An 18,076-nucleotide genomic window follows, 5' to 3' on the forward strand; every position below is an offset into this window, starting at 1 on the left:
AATGAGTGCGTTATGTATTTACATTTGATGATGTTTTTTTTGTATATTGATTGTTGAGCCTAAAAATACTCTTTAAAACATTGCTATTATCCAACCCTTTATATACTTCCTACAACTCAATCCTATTGTCTTATTTGCATGGTTTATGTTATTTATCGCTTATTTTTAATTTATATTATTTTAATTTATAAATTAAAATATAGTTAAATAGAATCTTATTTGATTTGTCTAAACACAAATTTTAATAATATAAATATTTTTATAATATTTAATTTTACACAATTAAAAATCGTAAATTAATGTGTGAGACGATCTCATTATAAGACACATTTCATACGAGTTAAATAGCCTAATTATTTATAATCGAATTTATACATTAGCAAATGTAAATATAATAATTGCAATTCAATTGAAGAAAGTAACTAATTTTGTTTCCCAAAGTCAAGTAAAATTTAGTAGTTAAAGTAGTACAAGACCTGAAATTAATGTTCATATTTTATTGTTTCCAATCTGCTAATCAACAAATAAAGGATACTTTCTGTCCTTCTTATTTAGTAGGAGTAATATTTTTCATTTTGATATCTCTCATTTTATATTATTTATATATTTGAAAATAAATTTATATTTTCTTTTAATATCATTTGCACTATTTAATTATCTTTAATATTATTGATACAATTCAATTTTTTTTTATTTATCGTCAAATATCTATTATTCTATTATTTTCTTAAAAAATAACGAATTTTTTTTAATGTTTGGGACTTGGGAGTTGGGACGCATGAGTACTTCTCAATTCTCTATCGATGTAGTTTAGACTGTCTAAGTAAATAACGAAGATTTTTAATATGGGTATACTGCGCTTATGTAGAAGAATTTGATATGGTGAGGCTTTTAAGATTATAATTTATTTTAATGTTTTGTTTACCTATACTCATATGTCGTATATAGTTTGAATCAAAGACAAAAGTAATGTTTATTAAGAAAAAGGTAGATAATGGTCATAATTGAAGAAGGAAAATGAATTGTGTGGATAAAATTAGAAAAGAGTTAAAATGTATGGATAAAATTAAAAGCAAGTGGTGGATCATTGTCACAAAATATAAATGATGCAAATTAAGTGAGACGGACTAAAATGACAAATGTTGCAAATTCAATGAGACGGAGGGAGTATTTATTTTGTCTTCCTAATTCCTATGGTGAATAAAAATCACGGAGATTGATTATAAATTTTTTTTTCTTTAAGACACATACCAATATTTTTCAAAAACAAAAGTATGATTGTAAAAAAAATTAAAAAATATATAGGAAAAATTAACTAGAATGATCCAACATTTTTATGATTTTCCTACAATAATCCCACCTATTGATTAACCATGAATAATCCCAACTTTAAGGGATATTTACCTAGAGTAAACTTGGGTAACCCGGCGACTTGCTATAGTAGGTAATTCACTAAAAAAATAAATTGAAAATTAATTTAAAATCAGAGAAAAAATTTTTAAATTTACATAAAAAAAATTTTGTGAATAGTTTTTTAATACTCCCTCCTATTCACCTTAGGAGTCCCATTTGACTTTTCACGGATTTTAAGGAGAGTCAAAAGTGGAACCGTAAGGGTAAGAAAGAGAGTGGTATTATGGGTTTTTAATGTAAGGGAAGAAAATTAGTATGGGTAATAGAGGGTATAATTGAAAATAGGATAAAGCTACTAAGGGCATAAAAGTCAAAAACCAATACCAAAACTAGAAATGAGAGAATTAAGGTGACTTGACCATAAAAGAAAATGGGACAGATAAGCTGAATAAGAGGAAGTATTTTTTTCGACATATTTTTTAATTTATATTTTTTTAAAAAAATAAAATATACTAAAGCAATTCATCCAATCAATGAATTTACTATAAAAAAATAATAAGTTGAATTATTCTAACTAATTTTTCCGAATAAAAAAACTGTCCAAAGTCTAAACATTAGTCATCAAGACATCAGAAAGCAAATCTCGACATTGCTCGTCTCTCCTTCATTCCAGTCCCCTCTTAAAGCAAATTACAGGTTCATCTTCTCATATTCTCACTTCTAATTCTATACCTTTTCTGCTATGTTCTTCAGATTCTGACTTTGCTCTGTTCAATCTTAATTTCATCTCTTAATCTTTCATGTTACCCATATGAAGGTTAATTGTTTCTCTTACAAGTTGTATTATCATCTAATTATATATAAATTTCAAGATTAAAGATTGAATAAGTTTAATCTACCTTAACCTTTACCGTTTTTAGATTCTATTGGATTGATTGATGATTGATATCTTGCTTCTGGGTATTGTTTTTAATTGGCTGTCATTCGAAAGTTAATTATATGTTCTGGAATTGTGTACAAAATTACTTCACTTTTACATTGACGTTTGTTATGTCAAGGAGTGTAAATTTTTGATCGATTAATTTCTTTTACTTGTTCTGTGTTTTTGGTTTTTTAGACCATCGCTTTGTTTATTACTGGGAAAAAGTGTTTGCAATGAACTTGTAACTACTAATTGACTTGGGAATCGCAAATTTGAAAATTTGAATTATGGTCAATTTTTAGGTATTTTTTAACGATTTGAGTGAATTGCGAATTCAAAACGCGAACTAACTAGAGAATTATGTTTCACTACAATCTACCAAAACATCAAATTAAGTTCACTGATTTGGCAACGTTCTTTTTTAGGCTAGTGTTTTGTATATTATGTGTTTAAAGGATGGAGCTTAAAGCTCATCAATGAAGGTATTAAATTGGAGGTTATAAATTTGGAGTGAGGAAGATAATCAAGAGAGTACGAGCAAAGTAGGGTAAGGTCAAGATGAAACTCAATTATCTGTCTTGGCTGGGAAAAAGTAGCTTGCATATACCCAATATATGTAGAGGGAGGTACAGACAAAAAGCATAAAGGGGCTGGAAATGTGCTGCTTGCCCGGGCTAAATGTTGCTCGCTGAGCATGTCTTGGTTCATCCGATCTGCTGAAGCTTCCAAGTGTCAACAATCTGCCTGTTGCCTTGGATTTGCTCGCCCAAGAAATACCCTGGCTCACCCAAGCAGAAGTGAATGGCTAGCTTCTTCCATGGTGTTCAAACATTTGCTCACCCAAACAACCCATAAGCTCGGTTGAGTAATCTAATGGGCAGCCCTCCCATGCTTCCTTGAACCACGAGCATATCAATATAAAGATAAAAGGCACACACACATTGAAACCACATTCTCCTATGCACCTTGGACTCCCTACTCCATGCTAAATGTACAGCAAAGATGTCAAGCCAAAACTTAACCACATTTAGCTAAGCCAAATAGGTTGAATCAAGTCACCAACTCCTACAGTCTTCAATACACATTTAATGAAAATCATTGATATTTGAATTTGGTTTTTTGGGTTTACATGATGATGATTGTTTGAGTTTATTCAAATGAATCTATTAGATTTTACATGATTATGTTTTTTTCATAAACTTGCTAGCTCCTTCATTGTTTCTTAATTACACTATTTCATCCAATGCTTGGAGAACTTATTGGGAGAAATGATGTGACTCTCCAAAAGGCAATAAATAAGATTAGGATCAGATGGAAGGATTACAAAGTCACCCTTGGGCCTTGTGTGCCTGGGATGTAACTCTTATCTGTTGTTACTTGAAAGTTTAATTTTAATTTAATTTAGGATATTTGATTTACCCTACTAACCGAAAAAGAGAGGGGGAGAGGAGAAGGATTTTTTTTTTCTTATACCATCCGCCATCCGGTTTTTTGATAAAAAAAAAAAGTCAGTGTAGTCTCTTAGTTTGGTTGCTATTGCTTTCCTGTTGCGTGACTGGATGGGTTGCATTCACCTAATGATTTCTGGGAATTGAATGGAAAAATTAGGTAATCACTTCCATTGTTACATAAAGTAAGAGATGAAAAGAAAACATAAATAGTGTAATGTTGATTTGCATCATTAATTTTTAAAATTATAATGAGTATAATGAATATGTTCTATCTTGAGCTATGATTAACTAGGGAATAAATAACAATTGATGCTCTCATCTCCCGCAACAATCATTTTTATGTTTTTTTTGTCTGTTCAACCCATGGTGCAAAAACAAGACCGCATCACCTTATCACATCTGAGTTACCACGACTGAGATATAGGCCACATTGACAACAAAATTATTTGTAATGACCACAATATCCGTTTCGTGACCATTACTGCGTTCGTGACCGAAAATGTATTTTTGCATTATGGTTCTACCATTTTCATCTTTTTAAAGTTTCTAGTTTGAGGGAGATATCTATATCACTCACCTGGTGATGTCTTTGAGTTGTAATCTTCTGATGATTATAATTTTATTCTTATCGAGGAGTTTTCTTATAAGGCTCACAACTGACGTGTCCCATGCTTTAACATGTCTGTAGGATAATCTTGTTTCTGGGCATTTAGTGTTCAAATGGGCAGCATCAGTTCTGAGAAACTAAAGTTTTGCATTGATCGAGGGGGAACATTTACCGATGTATATGCCGAACTCCCTGGTCAAACTGAAGGCCGTGTAATGAAACTTTTATCTGTTGATCCTTCTAACTATGACGATGCTCCAGTTGAAGGCATCCGCAGAATTTTGGAAGAATACACCGGGGAAAAAATTCCTCGGTCCTCCAAGATTCCTACTGACAAAATTGAGTGGATACGGATGGGTACCACCGTGGCTACAAATGCCCTGTTGGAGAGGAAAGGAGAGAGAATCGCTCTATGTGTTACGCAAGGATTTAAGGATCTACTGCAAATCGGAAACCAAACCCGTCCGAACATATTTGATTTAACTGTATCCAAGCCCTCGAATCTCTATGAAGAGGTTGTGGAGGTTGAAGAAAGAGTTGAACTTGTTCTTGATGAAGAAGAGAATGTTAACTCATCATCTGTATTTAAAGGAGTTTCAGGTGAACTCGTAAAAGTTGCAAAGCCATTGAACGAAAATTCTTTGAGGCCTTTGCTGAAAAAGCTCTTGGAAAAGGGTATAAGCTGTCTTGCTGTTGTGTTGATGCACTCTTACACCTACCCACAGCATGAGCTCTCTGTAGAGAAGTTAGCCTTGAGCATGGGTTTTCGACATGTATCTTTGTCGTCGGCTTTGACACCCATGGTTCGAGCAGTTCCTAGGGGTTTAACTGCAAGTGTGGATGCATATCTTACCCCAGTAATCAAAGATTACTTATCTGGATTCATATCGAAGTTTGATGAGGGCTTGGGGAAGGTTAATGTTCTATTTATGCAATCGGATGGAGGGCTAGCGCCGGAAAGTAGGTTTTCCGGTCATAAAGCAGTTTTATCAGGCCCTGCTGGTGGTGTTGTTGGTTATTCACAAACTTTGTTTGGAATCGAAACGGATAGGCCTCTTATTGGGTTTGATATGGGTGGTACATCCACAGATGTTAGCCGTTATGCTGGTGAATACGAACAGGTGCTCGAAACGCAGATTGCTGGAGCAGTTATCCAAGCACCTCAGCTTGACATAAATACCGTGGCTGCTGGTGGAGGTTCAAAGTTAAAATTCCAATTTGGAGCCTTCAAGGTGGGACCGGAATCAGTGGGTGCGCACCCTGGCCCCGTGTGTTACAGAAAAGGAGGTGAATTAGCAGTTACAGATGCAAATTTAGTTCTGGGTTATGTTATTACTGATTATTTTCCCTCAATTTTTGGGCCCAATGAAGACCAGCCATTAGATGTAAATGCAACTAGAGAAGAGTTCAAGAAGCTCGCAGATCACATAAACTCTTATAGGAAGAGCCAGGACCCTTCCGTGAAAGACATGTCTATTGAGGAGATAGCTCTTGGGTTTGTTAATGTTGCAAACGAGACAATGTGTCGTCCAATACGCCAATTGACAGAGATGAAAGGCCATGAGACTCGGAACCATGCTCTTGCTTGTTTTGGAGGTGCTGGCCCCCAACATGCATGTGCTATTGCTAGGGCGTTGGGCATGAAAGAGGTATTGATCCATAGATTTTGCGGTATACTAAGTGCATATGGCATGGGACTAGCTGATGTTGTCGAAGAGGCTCAAGAGCCATATTCAGCTGTTTATTGTCTTGAATCTGTTCAGGAGGCTTCTCGTAGAGAAGCCAAATTGCTGGAGCAGGTGAAGCACAAGCTTCTAGAACAAGGCTTTAGAGAAGAGAACATAAAAACCGAGACTTATTTGAATCTACGGTATGAGGGTACAGATACGGCAATCATGGTTAAAAGACAAGAAAGTGATGGTACGCTAGTATTTGACTACGCAAGTGAATTTGTGAGTCTGTTCCAGCGGGAGTATGGATTCAAATTGCAGAACAGGAACCTCCTTGTTTGTGATGTAAGAGTTCGAGGTGTCGGAGTCACTAATATCTTGAAACCCAAGGCTCAGAATCCTAATCCAGGAACTCCGAACAGTCAATGTCTTTGCAAGGTTTATTTTCAAAACGGCTGGCAAGAGACACCTTTGTTCAAGCTTGAAAATCTGGGTTATGGTCACACCATCCCTGGCCCAGCTGTTATCATGAACGGTAACAGTACATTGATTGTGGAGCCAAATTGTAGAGCTATGATTACAAAATACGGAAACATCAAAATTGAAATCGAGTCTACTTCAAACGTAACGAAAGTTTCTGACAAAGCTTCAGATGTGGTGCAGCTTTCGATTTTCAATCACAGGTTTATGGGGATTGCTGAGCAGATGGGACGGACTCTACAGAGAACTTCAATATCGACAAACATTAAGGAGCGGCTAGATTTTTCCTGTGCTCTTTTTGACCCGGATGGAGGGCTTGTAGCTAATGCCCCTCATGTCCCGGTGCATCTCGGAGCTATGTCAAGTACTGTTCGTTGGCAATTGAAGTACTGGGGTGATGATCTGAATGAAGGAGATGTGCTAGTCACTAACCATCCTTGTTCAGGGGGTAGCCATCTTCCTGATATAACTGTCGTCACGCCTGTCTTTGATGACAGAAAACTGGTGTTTTTTGTCGCGAGTAGGGGACATCATGCTGAAATCGGAGGTATTACACCTGGAAGTATGCCTCCTTTCTCCAAAGCCATATGGGAAGAAGGCGCAGCCATCAAAGCCTTCAAGCTTGTGGAGAAGGGCGTATTTCAGGAGGAAGGTATCGTCAAACTTCTCCAATACCCATGTGCTGATGATCCTGCTCATAAGATCCCAGGAACCCGGAGGCTCCAAGACAACTTATCAGATCTCCATGCTCAAGTGGCTGCTAACCAAAGAGGCATTTCACTCATCAAAGAGCTAATTGAACAATACAGTCAGGAGACTGTCAATGTATACATGAAATATGTACAGCTTAATGCAGAAGAAGCCGTCAGAGAAATGCTCAAATCAGTGGCTGCTAAAATGTTATCTTCATCGAGTGAAGCTAAAGCCGGGGACAGTGTAACCATTGAAGAAGAAGATTACATGGACGACGGTTCTACAGTCCATCTCAAACTTACAATTGATTCAAAGAAGGGTGAAGCATTTTTCGATTTCTCCTCAACAAGCCCGGAAGTATATGGCAATTGGAATGCACCCGAAGCAGTTACAGCTGCTGCAGTCATATACTGCCTCCGCTGTTTGGTTAACGTTGATATTCCGCTAAATCAAGGTTGTATTGCCCCTGTCAAAATTTACATTCCCCCTGGTTGTTTTCTTTCTCCAAGCGACAAAGCTGCCGTAGTGGGGGGCAATGTCCTTACATCCCAGAGAGTCACCGATGTGATACTCACCGCTTTCCAGGCATGTGCCTGTTCTCAAGGCTGCATGAATAACTTAACCTTTGGGGACGACACATTTGGTTATTATGAGACAATCGGAGGCGGGTGTGGGGCCGGTCCAACATGGGATGGAACGAGTGGTGTTCAGTGTCACATGACAAATACTCGCATGACCGACCCTGAAATTTTCGAACAGAGGTACCCAGTGATCCTGCACAGATTTGGGCTCAGAGAAAACAGTGGAGGTGCTGGGGCTCACAGAGGAGGAGATGGGCTTGTGAGGGAGATCGAATTCAGGCGACCAGTTATCGTGAGCCTTCTTACTGAAAGACGAGTTCATGCTCCACGAGGATTACGAGGAGGAGAAGATGGGGCTCGTGGCGCTAATTATCTAATTACTAAAGACAAGAGGAAAATATATTTAGGAGGTAAAAACACCATTAATGTGCGGGGAGGAGAAACTGTTGTGATTTTAACTCCTGGTGGAGGTGGATTTGGTTCTATAGATAGAACATAAGATACTGTCTTTGTTTACATCTTTTTTCATGCTTTTGCTGTTACTGTCAGTGTTAAGACTGTAACAGACTGTAATTTGCCAAATGATTGGCTTGATACCAATAATTGTTTACATCTTTGTATTTTTTCTATTTTGATCTTGGTCAGTTAGAAATTGTGGTGGATTAGAAATGTTAAATGTAGATGAGGTTTTAAAGAATAAAGGATCCAAATTTGGTATTATTGCCATTAACTTCAATTTTGCTTAGGCATGAGGTGGGAATTTACTTGCACATTTCATACTTCAGTGTTATTACGGCAATACTAAGCGGGATTTGAAGGGGTTGAATTTCGGATGTATGCAATCTTATCTTAGTTTGTGTTAACAAAGAGATTGTGTTTCGATTGACCATAGTAGCATATTACTTGCAACTTCACATTAAAAAAGTGTATATAATTTGATAAGTTATCTTAATATAGTCAATTATAAGTCGAAATCAAATATAAATTTTTGGCCCCTCAAATAAGGGGCACGAGGGAAGAGATTACTTGTTATTACCCTTTGTCATTATTTACAAGGAGAGTAATTGTTGCTACTCACTTATTTAGTATCATTTGTTATTTTGTATCACTCATTTTGCTATATTTTTATTTTTGGAGTTATGTCTATAACTTTCTTATAATATTATTTCATACATTTGAACTTTTTTTTTATTTTATTCATATAATTTATTATCTTCCTTTATTTATTACTAAATATTAATTTTTTTCTTAAAATATTTTATTTCTCTTTAATAAACTAGTTGCTGATTTCATCTTGTACTCGGAAAAGTTGTTGATCCCACAGCGAAATAGCGTTCTATAGTTGATGTTGTGGTCTCCTCCGCATGATGGCTGGGTGAAGGTGAACTTTGATGCAAATGGGGCTGATGGGACGAACCGAGGTATTGGAGTTGTCATTCGTTATAATGTGGGGAAGCTTCTCGTGGCGGGTGTGCATAGATATAAAGCCCAATGGTCAATTGAAGTTAGCGAGGCTGCTGCAGCTTTGTTTGGGCTCGAAATTGTTGTTAGGTTCGGTTTCGAATATATCCAACTCGAAGGCGACTCTCTGAATGCGGTTTCATCTATTGAACATAAAGTGGAAGGATCCTCCGATATTCATCTCCTTTATGACTGTATTTTTTCTTTGAGTAATAATTTTAAGAGTTTTGGTTGTAGCTTCATTAAGCGGAATAGTAACATATTAGTTCACTTAGTTGCTAGATTACACTCAGAATTTGCCAATAAAACCTTTTCTCTCAAAATTTTAAAATCTTAGTTGAACTTGATTTATTAAACTTGATTTATGCTAATCCTTTCAAGTTCATTTAAAAAAAGGTAGTAACTATCAAAACTAGCAGTAGTGACTAGAAGAAATTTTTTGTTAAAATTTCCAAAATAATTGAAAAACTTTCTATAAATAACTACAATAAAAAATCTTCCAAGATTCAAGTCATGAACAATGGCCTCTCAGTCAATCCCATTCCCGCCAGCACTCAACCACCATCCAAAACCCTTCACCTTACGCTCCAAATCTGTATCCTCAACCGACCCAGATTCACTCCCGGTTCCTACTACTCGCCCTTCATCTTCTCCAACTTCCATTACAATCTCAAATCCCCAGAAAAAATGGAGTTTTCCGTTGAAAAGTAAGGATAAAGAGAGAGAATCTAGAGAGAGGAAACAAGAGACTAACAGAAAAATAGCATCTCAAAAAGCAATTTCAGTTATTCTAAGAAGAGAAGCTACAAAAGCAGTAATTGAGAAGAAGAAGAAAGGAATTAGTCCTAAGAGGCTGTTACCTAGGACTGTTCTTGAAGCTCTTCATGAACGTATAACTGCTCTTCGTTGGGAGTCTGCTCTTAAGGTTTTATATTTATCAATGTTAATTCCTTTAGTAAATGGTTAATTTCTTGCATTTGTTGTAGAATTTGAGCTGGTTTTTTTCCCTCTTTTTTGGGGTATGTTTGAGATTTGGGAATGAATTTTCAGGCTTATTTGTTTCTTGAATTGGATTTTAAAGATGGGATTTTGTTGAGGATTTTGATGTAGGGTTTGTTTGGATTTTTGTTTGTTGAGTGTTTTACTTGTGAACAGCATTGATGAATTCAGAACAATAGAACATATAGGAGCAAGATTTAAAAGATGAGTGCTACTTAGTACGTACCCTATCCATTAGAGTGAAGTTCAATAAAATACCTGATTTTTAATTTCCTTGAAAAGTCAGATATTATGAGATGTGACTGTGACTAAGCGTGGCTAAAAACCTACCGCTCACCCTCCTATATTTGGACATGGGACTGGCAATGAACGAGGAGCACTCACATGTGGACTGTGGAGTTATAAACAATAGGTCTACCACCTAAATAGTTATAGGGAAAGTATATTTTGGGAGGGAGCTTGTAAGAGTGTTTGAGAGTTCATATGCAAATTTTGGTATATACTTTGAGTCAAATGATGCAATTTCTATGGGACAAAGGGAGTATTGAAGAGTTGATGGAAAAGAAATATTAACTGAGATTAAAAATGCTACTCCTATGTCCTATTACCATGAACTCAAGCATATTTTTATTAGCACATTGGAGGATGGGTAAATTTCAGCTTGCCAAGTTAACTTCATGTGAGCATTGTACCCAAGACCTAGAATTGAACCTGCCCGTTGAGGCTATTTGCATAAAAAAAAAATAAGCATTATTGGGTTTTATTGGAAAGTAAGATATAAATGTTTACCGAACTGTTTTGTACTCATCAATTTTTAGAAGTTTTTATTAGCACATTGCAAATGTTGTCGATGAACGTCAATCATGGCCCGAAGAAAGGAAAGGTTGAGGAGTGAAATGCCAAAAAGGACTATGCAATGTAGTATTTGTGGCGAGGAGCTTTTGTTTCAAGTTCATCATTAGGAGTGAGCAAGATGAATGAAAAGAACATGACAATCAGTTACCTTTAAGGAAAAAATGTTGTTATGTGCAATTCTAAGTCATGAGAACCTATGAAGCAATTGTTTCCGACTTTTGAAACTTAATTAAATATGTAGTCAAGTTTTCTTTTTGTGGTTAATTTGAGCTCAGGATGTGAAACTCACATTTTTAGGTTTTTTTTAGCACTGTGAATTTTCATTACGATTACGAACATATTAGAGTTTGAGACCCCATGAATCTTTGAGAAGAGGATGGCCAACAATGAATATCCACTGGCTCAAAATTAAAATTTCAGAAGTACTTGTTTACATATATGAGGTTGGGCTGGTAACTAATTCAACCACTTCATAATGAATAATCCACTTTGTATTGATAAAATTGATGACTTGTGGTCAAAAGCAAGACTCAAAATTTCACCAATAAACTAGCAGAAAATCCAGCAAACAAGTAATGGCAAAGCAAGTAATAAATAATCAAAGACAAAGACACAAGATTTTTACGTGGAAAACCTCTTTGGTGTGAAGAGTAAAAACCACGGGAGACGACTTGTTGTCAAAAGCAAAACTCAAAATTTCACCAATAAACCAGCAAGAAAATACAGCAAACAAATAATGGCAAAGCAAGTAATAATCAATGACAAGCACACAAGATTTTTACGTGGAAAACCTCTTTGGTGTGAAGAGTAAAAACCACGGGACTTTAGGAATCCACCCAAAGTGCTTTAATTACGATAGAAAGAGGTTACACAAACCCAATCCAAGTTCTGAAAGGGTCATCAAACTACCGAAGAACAATAATTCATAATAAGCATTCCTTGAGAAACAAAAGAAGAAATCATCCAAACAACAGTTTCTGTCCAAAAACAATACAGACGAACCAAGCTCAAAACGACGATCCAACCGTCCAAAATGAGGCCCTATAGGTCCCAACAGACTGCTAAAATTACTAGACGATCTAATGGTTGAAACTCCGAGAAATGGCTTTTCATGGAGATGTTCTGCGTTTTCTCATATGTATTTCTTTCTTTCTTACCCTAAAAATGATGCATCAATCTGATGAAAAGGGACTCCATCTCAAATATGTCCTAGGCTTCTCAAAGATTCTAAAACATTAAACCCACATGGCTACAACAAGTGGACATTTGGGCTTCACTTAAAATGAGTTTCCACATAAGAAGGGACCCAAAACCAAACAAACTCCCCCTCACAACTATGTGGAGGTGATTGTCATCCCGTTATTCTCACGACAAATCTCAAACTTGCCATGAAGTTAGGCCTTAGTCATCATATTGGCACCATTGTCATTAGTATGAATCTTCTCCAAATTAAGTGAATTCGTATCAAGAACACCACGAATCCAATGATACCTCACATCAACATGTTTTAACTTCGCATGAATAGTGGAATTCTTAGCAAAATGAATTGCACCTTGAATGTCACAATACAACACATACCTCTTTTGAATGAAACCAATTTGTTGAACAAAACGCTTCATCCAAAGCACTTTCTTACATGTCTCAATCATAGCAATGAACACAGCCTCTATAGTAGTAGACAAAGCAATGCATTTCTGTAGTCTACCAAGCTATAGCTCCTCCGGCAAAAGTGACCAAGTAATCCGAAGTAGACCTTTTTGAGTAAATATCACTCACCATATCAGCATCCGAATAACCCACAAGGATTGGCTTCTCACTCCCAAAACATAGCTTCAAATCTACATACATCATAGGTATTTCAAAATCCACTTCACAGCATTCCAATGATCGCTATTAGGATTAGACAAGAACCTACTTACCAAACCAACTACATGTGCTATATCGGGGCTCTTACAAACCATGGCGTACATCAAACTACACACAACAAATGCATAAAGGACGTGTTGTGGGTTACTTGGATGCTGGCAGGGGATATTGACTCGAGAAGGTCTACTTCGGGTTACTTGGTCACTTTTATCGGGGGAGTTGTAGCAGTCAAGGCTACAAAAATGTGTTGCTTTGTCTACTACAGAGGTCGAGTTCATTGCTACAATTAAGGCATGTAAGGAATTGCTTTGTCCGACAACTTGGTTTCACTCAAATGTGGTATGTTTTGTATTGTGACAATCAAAGTGCAATTTATCTTGCTAAGAATTCCACTTTTTATGCGAGTCGAAACATATTGATGTGAGGTATCATTGGATTCGTGATGTTTTTGATGCAATGTCAGTTGATTTGGAGAATACTCATACTAATGAAATGGTGCCGATATGATGACTAAGGCCTTACATCGTGGCAAACTTGAGATTTTTCGGGATGGTAATCACCTCCACATAGTCATGAGGGGGAGTTAGTTTGGTTTTGAGTCTCTTCCTATGCGGAGAAACTCACTTTAAGTAGAGTCCAAATGTCCATTTGTTGTAACCCATGTGGGGTTATTATTGATGCATCAATTTTAGAGTAAGAAAGAGAGAAACCTACAGCCCATTTTCACGAAAAAGCCATTTCTCGGAGTTTCAACCGTTAGATCATTCTGTAACTTTAGCAAATTGTAGAGGACACATAGGGCCTCATTTTGGACGGTTGGATCGTTGTTTTGAGCTCTTGTTCGACTTTTATTGCTTCTGGACAAAACCTATTGTTTGGGTGATTTCTTTTGTTTCTCAATTATTGCTTATTATTGTTGTTTTGTTCTTGGGTAGTTTGAGGACCCTTTGTGACTTGGATTGGGTTTGTTTAACCTCTTTTTATCTTAATAAGAGCATTTTGGGTGGACTCCTAACGTCTCGTGGTTTTTACTCTTCGTACCGAAGAGGTTTTCCATGTTAAAAACTTGTGTCTTTGTCTTTGATTATTACTTGCTTTGCCATTATTTGTGATGGTTTATTAGTGAATTTGATTGTGTTGAATTATGTAGCAAATCTGAATTTCTGGAATTAATTTCCGCATTTTAGTATTACCGATTTGCGTAATTGGTAGCTTTCGAGGTGTTCTTACCTCATCCAGTTGTTTTTCTAGCATTTGCGACTCTGCGTTATGAACTGGCTCCCTTCATGCTAGTTTTGCTTTTCATAAATGGACAAACTAAGTGTAAGACACTTATCCTAGATCAGTCTTTTTTCTAAAATTTGCCATGATAGATTCCCATTTCTAATATCTAGTCTATTTTTATCCTCTTTACTTGATATATAATTTTGCTAGTCCTGTGAAATCAATAGATAATGAAACAAAAATACCGAGACAAAAAGAATTTTCACCAGTCCGAATTTCCTTGTTTGCAAGATATTGATGTATTGATTGTCTATCAGGACATGGACTTTCACACAATCTCTGTATGTTATATTATCCAGGTTTTTGAACTTATGCGAGAGCAGTTGTGGTATAGACCCAACTCTGATATATACATAAAACTTATTGTCATGCTTGGAAAATGTAAGCAACCCGAGAAGGCTCATGAATTGTTTCAAGACATGATTGATGAGGGCTGCATTATAGACCATGGAGTATACACTGCTCTCTTATCAGCCTACAGCAGGAGCTGTCAGTTTGATGAAGCCTTCTCACTTCTTGAGTATATGAAGAACAGCACGGACTGCAGACCTGACGTTTATACATATTCAATCCTCATAAAGTCGTGCCTTCAGGTTTTCGCCTTTGATAAAGTTCAAATGTTGCTTTCTGATATGGTGTCTCAGGGAATCAGACCCAACACTGTCACATATAATACGCTGATTGATGCTTACGGAAAAGCAGGAAAGTACGTGGGTTCTATCTCATATCTTGTCTTTATAGTTATAACGGATGGTTTTTGTGGATATATTTTGGTTGTGCTTGCTATAAATTTATATAATATGATCATTGCCTTGTTCATCTATTTTCTAATTCTGTTTTTTCTGCCTAAATGCATTGCCGTGTTTACCCCTCGTACGGTCATACCAAATAGTAGGTTGCCTTTGCTCCTTCTCCTCCTCATCATCATCATGAAAGAAAAATTCCGCTCGAAAACAGGGTCTAAGTGAGGAAAGCTGACAGACAATCCATACCCGTACTCTATTCAAAGATCGGACTAGAGGAATGTGGCCCTACTCTTTGTTCGATTATACTAGAATGTTCGAAAAATAAATTTGGGTCTAAGTGTGGTAAAATGTATGTATGAAACCTTTTATATCCCTTTGAAAATTTTCAAGTCTTTATAAACTCCTGGTGAAAAATTGAGCGAATCTTTGAAAAATATTTTTATTGCCTTTTGAAATGTAATTACTTTAGAGAAATTTTCAGAGTTTTCTCTTGATGTAAGGTTGGAAATAGTGAATTCCTTTCTTCCGGTAGCTTTTCCTTGATTCACACAAAATTGACTCCGCCTTCATGCAACCGTTTAGTGTAAAATAATTCACGATTCGCTCAAAATGACCCAAAAGTAGCTCAAAACCGACTATAATTCGGTTTTTTCGACTCGTGATTCGTGATAAGATTAGCGAAGACATAGTCATGATGAACATGAGATTTATTTAGTTTCTTCTATTTCATACAAGGTTTGCAGAAATGGAGTCAATACTTGCAGAAATGCTCTGTAATCAGCATTGTAAACCAGATGTATGGACCATGAACTCTACACTTAGAGCATTCGGTAACAGCGGTCAAATCGAGATGATGGAGAAATGTTACGAGAAGTTCCAAGGTGCCGGCATTGAACCCAACATCAGAACGTTCAACATACTTCTAGATTCATATGGAAAATCCGAGAACTATGTAAAGATGAGCGCGGTCATGGAATACATGCAGAAATATCACTACTCTTGGACAATCGTTACCTACAATGTAGTAATAGATGCATTCGGAAGAGCTGGTGATTTAAAGCAAATGGAATTTTTGTTCAGATTGATGCAGTCGGAAAGAATCAAGCCGAATTGTGTTACGTTTTGCTCACTAGTGAAGGCTTATGGACGAACTGGAAATGCCGAGAAAATTGCAAGGCTTTTACGATTTATCGAGAATACTGATGTAACTTTGGATAATGTGTTCTTCAACTGTATGATCGATGCGTATGGAAGGATGGAACGGTTAGCTGAAATGAAGGCGGTTCTTGAGATGATGAAGAACAAAGGATGTAAACCTGATATGATTACTTATAGAACCATGATTAAAGCTTATACAACTGCTGGAATGACCAGTCAAGCAAAGGAGCTTAGATCTTTCATTAGATGTAAAGATAATTCTTTGATGTTGAAGGACAAGAATTGATTTACTATTTTTTTTCTTTGTATTTATAGATTTTTGACTCATTTTGTGTATGGATATTGGTAAAATGTGTATAAAGTATAGAAGTTGATTTTTTTTGTTTCATGGTTAAGTATTTGTCTTTAATGGATTGGTCACTCGGGTCCGGATTTATACAATCGAGTTTTAAAAATGTGTTTTACTTCGTAATGTGTTATTTACATCAATGCTTTTATGAAGTGCGTCATAGTGGTTTGGTTATAAAGTCAACTATTATAACTGTTTGATTCAACGTGTTGATGTGTAACTTTTATGAAATTTTAGGTGTCAGTTTTTCATACTAACAAATAAATAATTTAAATGCAAATGAGTAAGAATATTTATGAGGAAATAACATTCCTCTTATTTTTCCTTTAAAAAAAAAACATTCCTATTATTTTCTCTCTAATCCTTCTTTTGACTCATCACTTTCTCATTCATCCACTATATTTTTCACTATCTTCATCCTTTTTCTCATTCTCTTCTTTTTATTTTTCCCACTTCAAATAGTATCCTCTTCAATTTTCTAAATATCAAAAAATCTAGAAAGGGACAGCGATCAACAAGTAAAAATGTAAAACTTTTGGGCATGTGGTTCAAACATCCATACATGTTATAAATTAAATATTTTGTAATAATTATTTTAAATTGATAATTAAAATAATAATTACAATTTTAATATAATTATTTATTTATTTAGCTAGTGTTTTTGGCTCCTCCAACTTGAAAATTATGGCGTGGCCTATGCTTATTATAGCGTACAAAGAATCATTATATGAAATAGCCTCAAGGCTAAAGGAGTATCATTGAGGTAATATTAAGGCAAAATATGATATGCATGATCACTACTAGCATTCAGTATTTAGTCATATGTGGGATAATTGTGTCCTTAACCACTATAAGATTTGCAATAAGAATTTACTTTAAGCCCTTTTTATTGATGATCCATTTTTTTATTTTAATCAAATGTTATATTTATCACATTTTATTTAAATCTTAAATATCTTAAATTGTGCTTGGTAAACAATTAATAAAAAGTGATATTAGTGAAATTATATTATGACGAATCAAACAAAATATTACTTGACTAGGATTTTAATTTGTAAGATATAAATAAAAAATAAACCAATAGTGATTGGTGAATAGTGCATAAAAACAAATGAGACATTTTATCAAAATATGAGTGTGTGTATAATACTAGATGAGTTGTCCAAATTTATTCGCAAAAGTGTTCTTTGGTGCATGTTAGTCGTTGATGATATTGTGCTTATAGCGGAAATTAGTGATAAAGATATAGGATAGAAGGGTGACTCTAAAAGGAAAATGATGTGAGTAAATCGCTTTAAAACAAAATACATGAAATGTATTTTAGTAGGAAAGTGAAAGTGGGAGAATCTCATGTGACCATTTGAGAAAATATTGTGTTGTACAAGTTAAACTTAAAATATTTATGATCAGAAAGCTCAAAGTGATGAGGAATTTGATGAAGATGTAATGAACATAATTCAAGCTGGCTTAAATGAAAAACAATTATTGAAATATTGCATGATAGGAGATTCTTAGTAGGGTTAAAAGCTGAATTTTACGGAGTTATTTTTTTAATACGACTTGTTGTGTAGAGAAGAGTGTTGGCTAGTTAGGAAAATAAT

At 35.6% G+C, this 18,076-nt stretch overlaps 2 protein-coding genes across 3 annotated transcripts; both read left to right on the forward strand.

The window, feature by feature from the left end:
- The first annotated feature begins 1,943 nt into the window (after positions 1-1,943).
- LOC130813093 (5-oxoprolinase 1) lies at positions 1,944-8,493 on the forward strand. 2 transcript variants are annotated; one of them, XM_057678817.1, is made up of 2 exons: positions 1,944-2,049; positions 4,415-8,493. In XM_057678817.1, the coding sequence occupies exon 2, from the start codon at positions 4,447-4,449 to the stop codon at positions 8,254-8,256; it is 3,810 nt and encodes a 1,269-aa protein (XP_057534800.1). In that variant the 5' UTR covers positions 1,944-2,049; positions 4,415-4,446; the 3' UTR covers positions 8,257-8,493. The 2 variants fall into 2 exon arrangements, with proteins under 2 accessions (XP_057534800.1, XP_057534802.1); XM_057678819.1 differs by having other exon boundaries at positions 2,033-2,170.
- A 1,135-nt stretch (positions 8,494-9,628) lies between these two features.
- Positions 9,629-16,555, forward strand: LOC130813094 (pentatricopeptide repeat-containing protein At5g48730, chloroplastic). The gene is made up of 3 exons (XM_057678820.1): positions 9,629-10,143; positions 14,522-14,928; positions 15,704-16,555. The coding sequence occupies exons 1-3, from the start codon at positions 9,739-9,741 to the stop codon at positions 16,410-16,412; spliced, it is 1,521 nt and encodes a 506-aa protein (XP_057534803.1). The 5' UTR covers positions 9,629-9,738; the 3' UTR covers positions 16,413-16,555.
- The last annotated feature ends 1,521 nt before the right edge of the window (positions 16,556-18,076 follow it).

The sequence above is a fragment of the Amaranthus tricolor genome, chromosome 5, assembly GCF_026212465.1.
Source record: "Amaranthus tricolor cultivar Red isolate AtriRed21 chromosome 5, ASM2621246v1, whole genome shotgun sequence".
Lineage (NCBI taxonomy): Eukaryota > Viridiplantae > Streptophyta > Magnoliopsida > Caryophyllales > Amaranthaceae > Amaranthus > Amaranthus tricolor.

Excerpts from the sequence above, each read along its gene's own strand:
- LOC130813093 (XM_057678817.1), top strand. The coding sequence starts at position 4,447 with ATGGGCAGCATCAGTTCTGAGAAACTAAAGTTTTGCATTGATCGAGGG.
- LOC130813094 (XM_057678820.1), top strand. The coding sequence starts at position 9,739 with ATGGCCTCTCAGTCAATCCCATTCCCGCCAGCACTCAACCACCATCCA. Across the intron at positions 10,144-14,521 it reads GTTGGGAGTCTGCTCTTAAG|GTTTTTGAACTTATGCGAGA; the intron begins GTTTTATATTTA and ends TATATTATCCAG. Across the intron at positions 14,929-15,703 it reads GCTTACGGAAAAGCAGGAAA|GTTTGCAGAAATGGAGTCAA; the intron begins GTACGTGGGTTC and ends ATTTCATACAAG.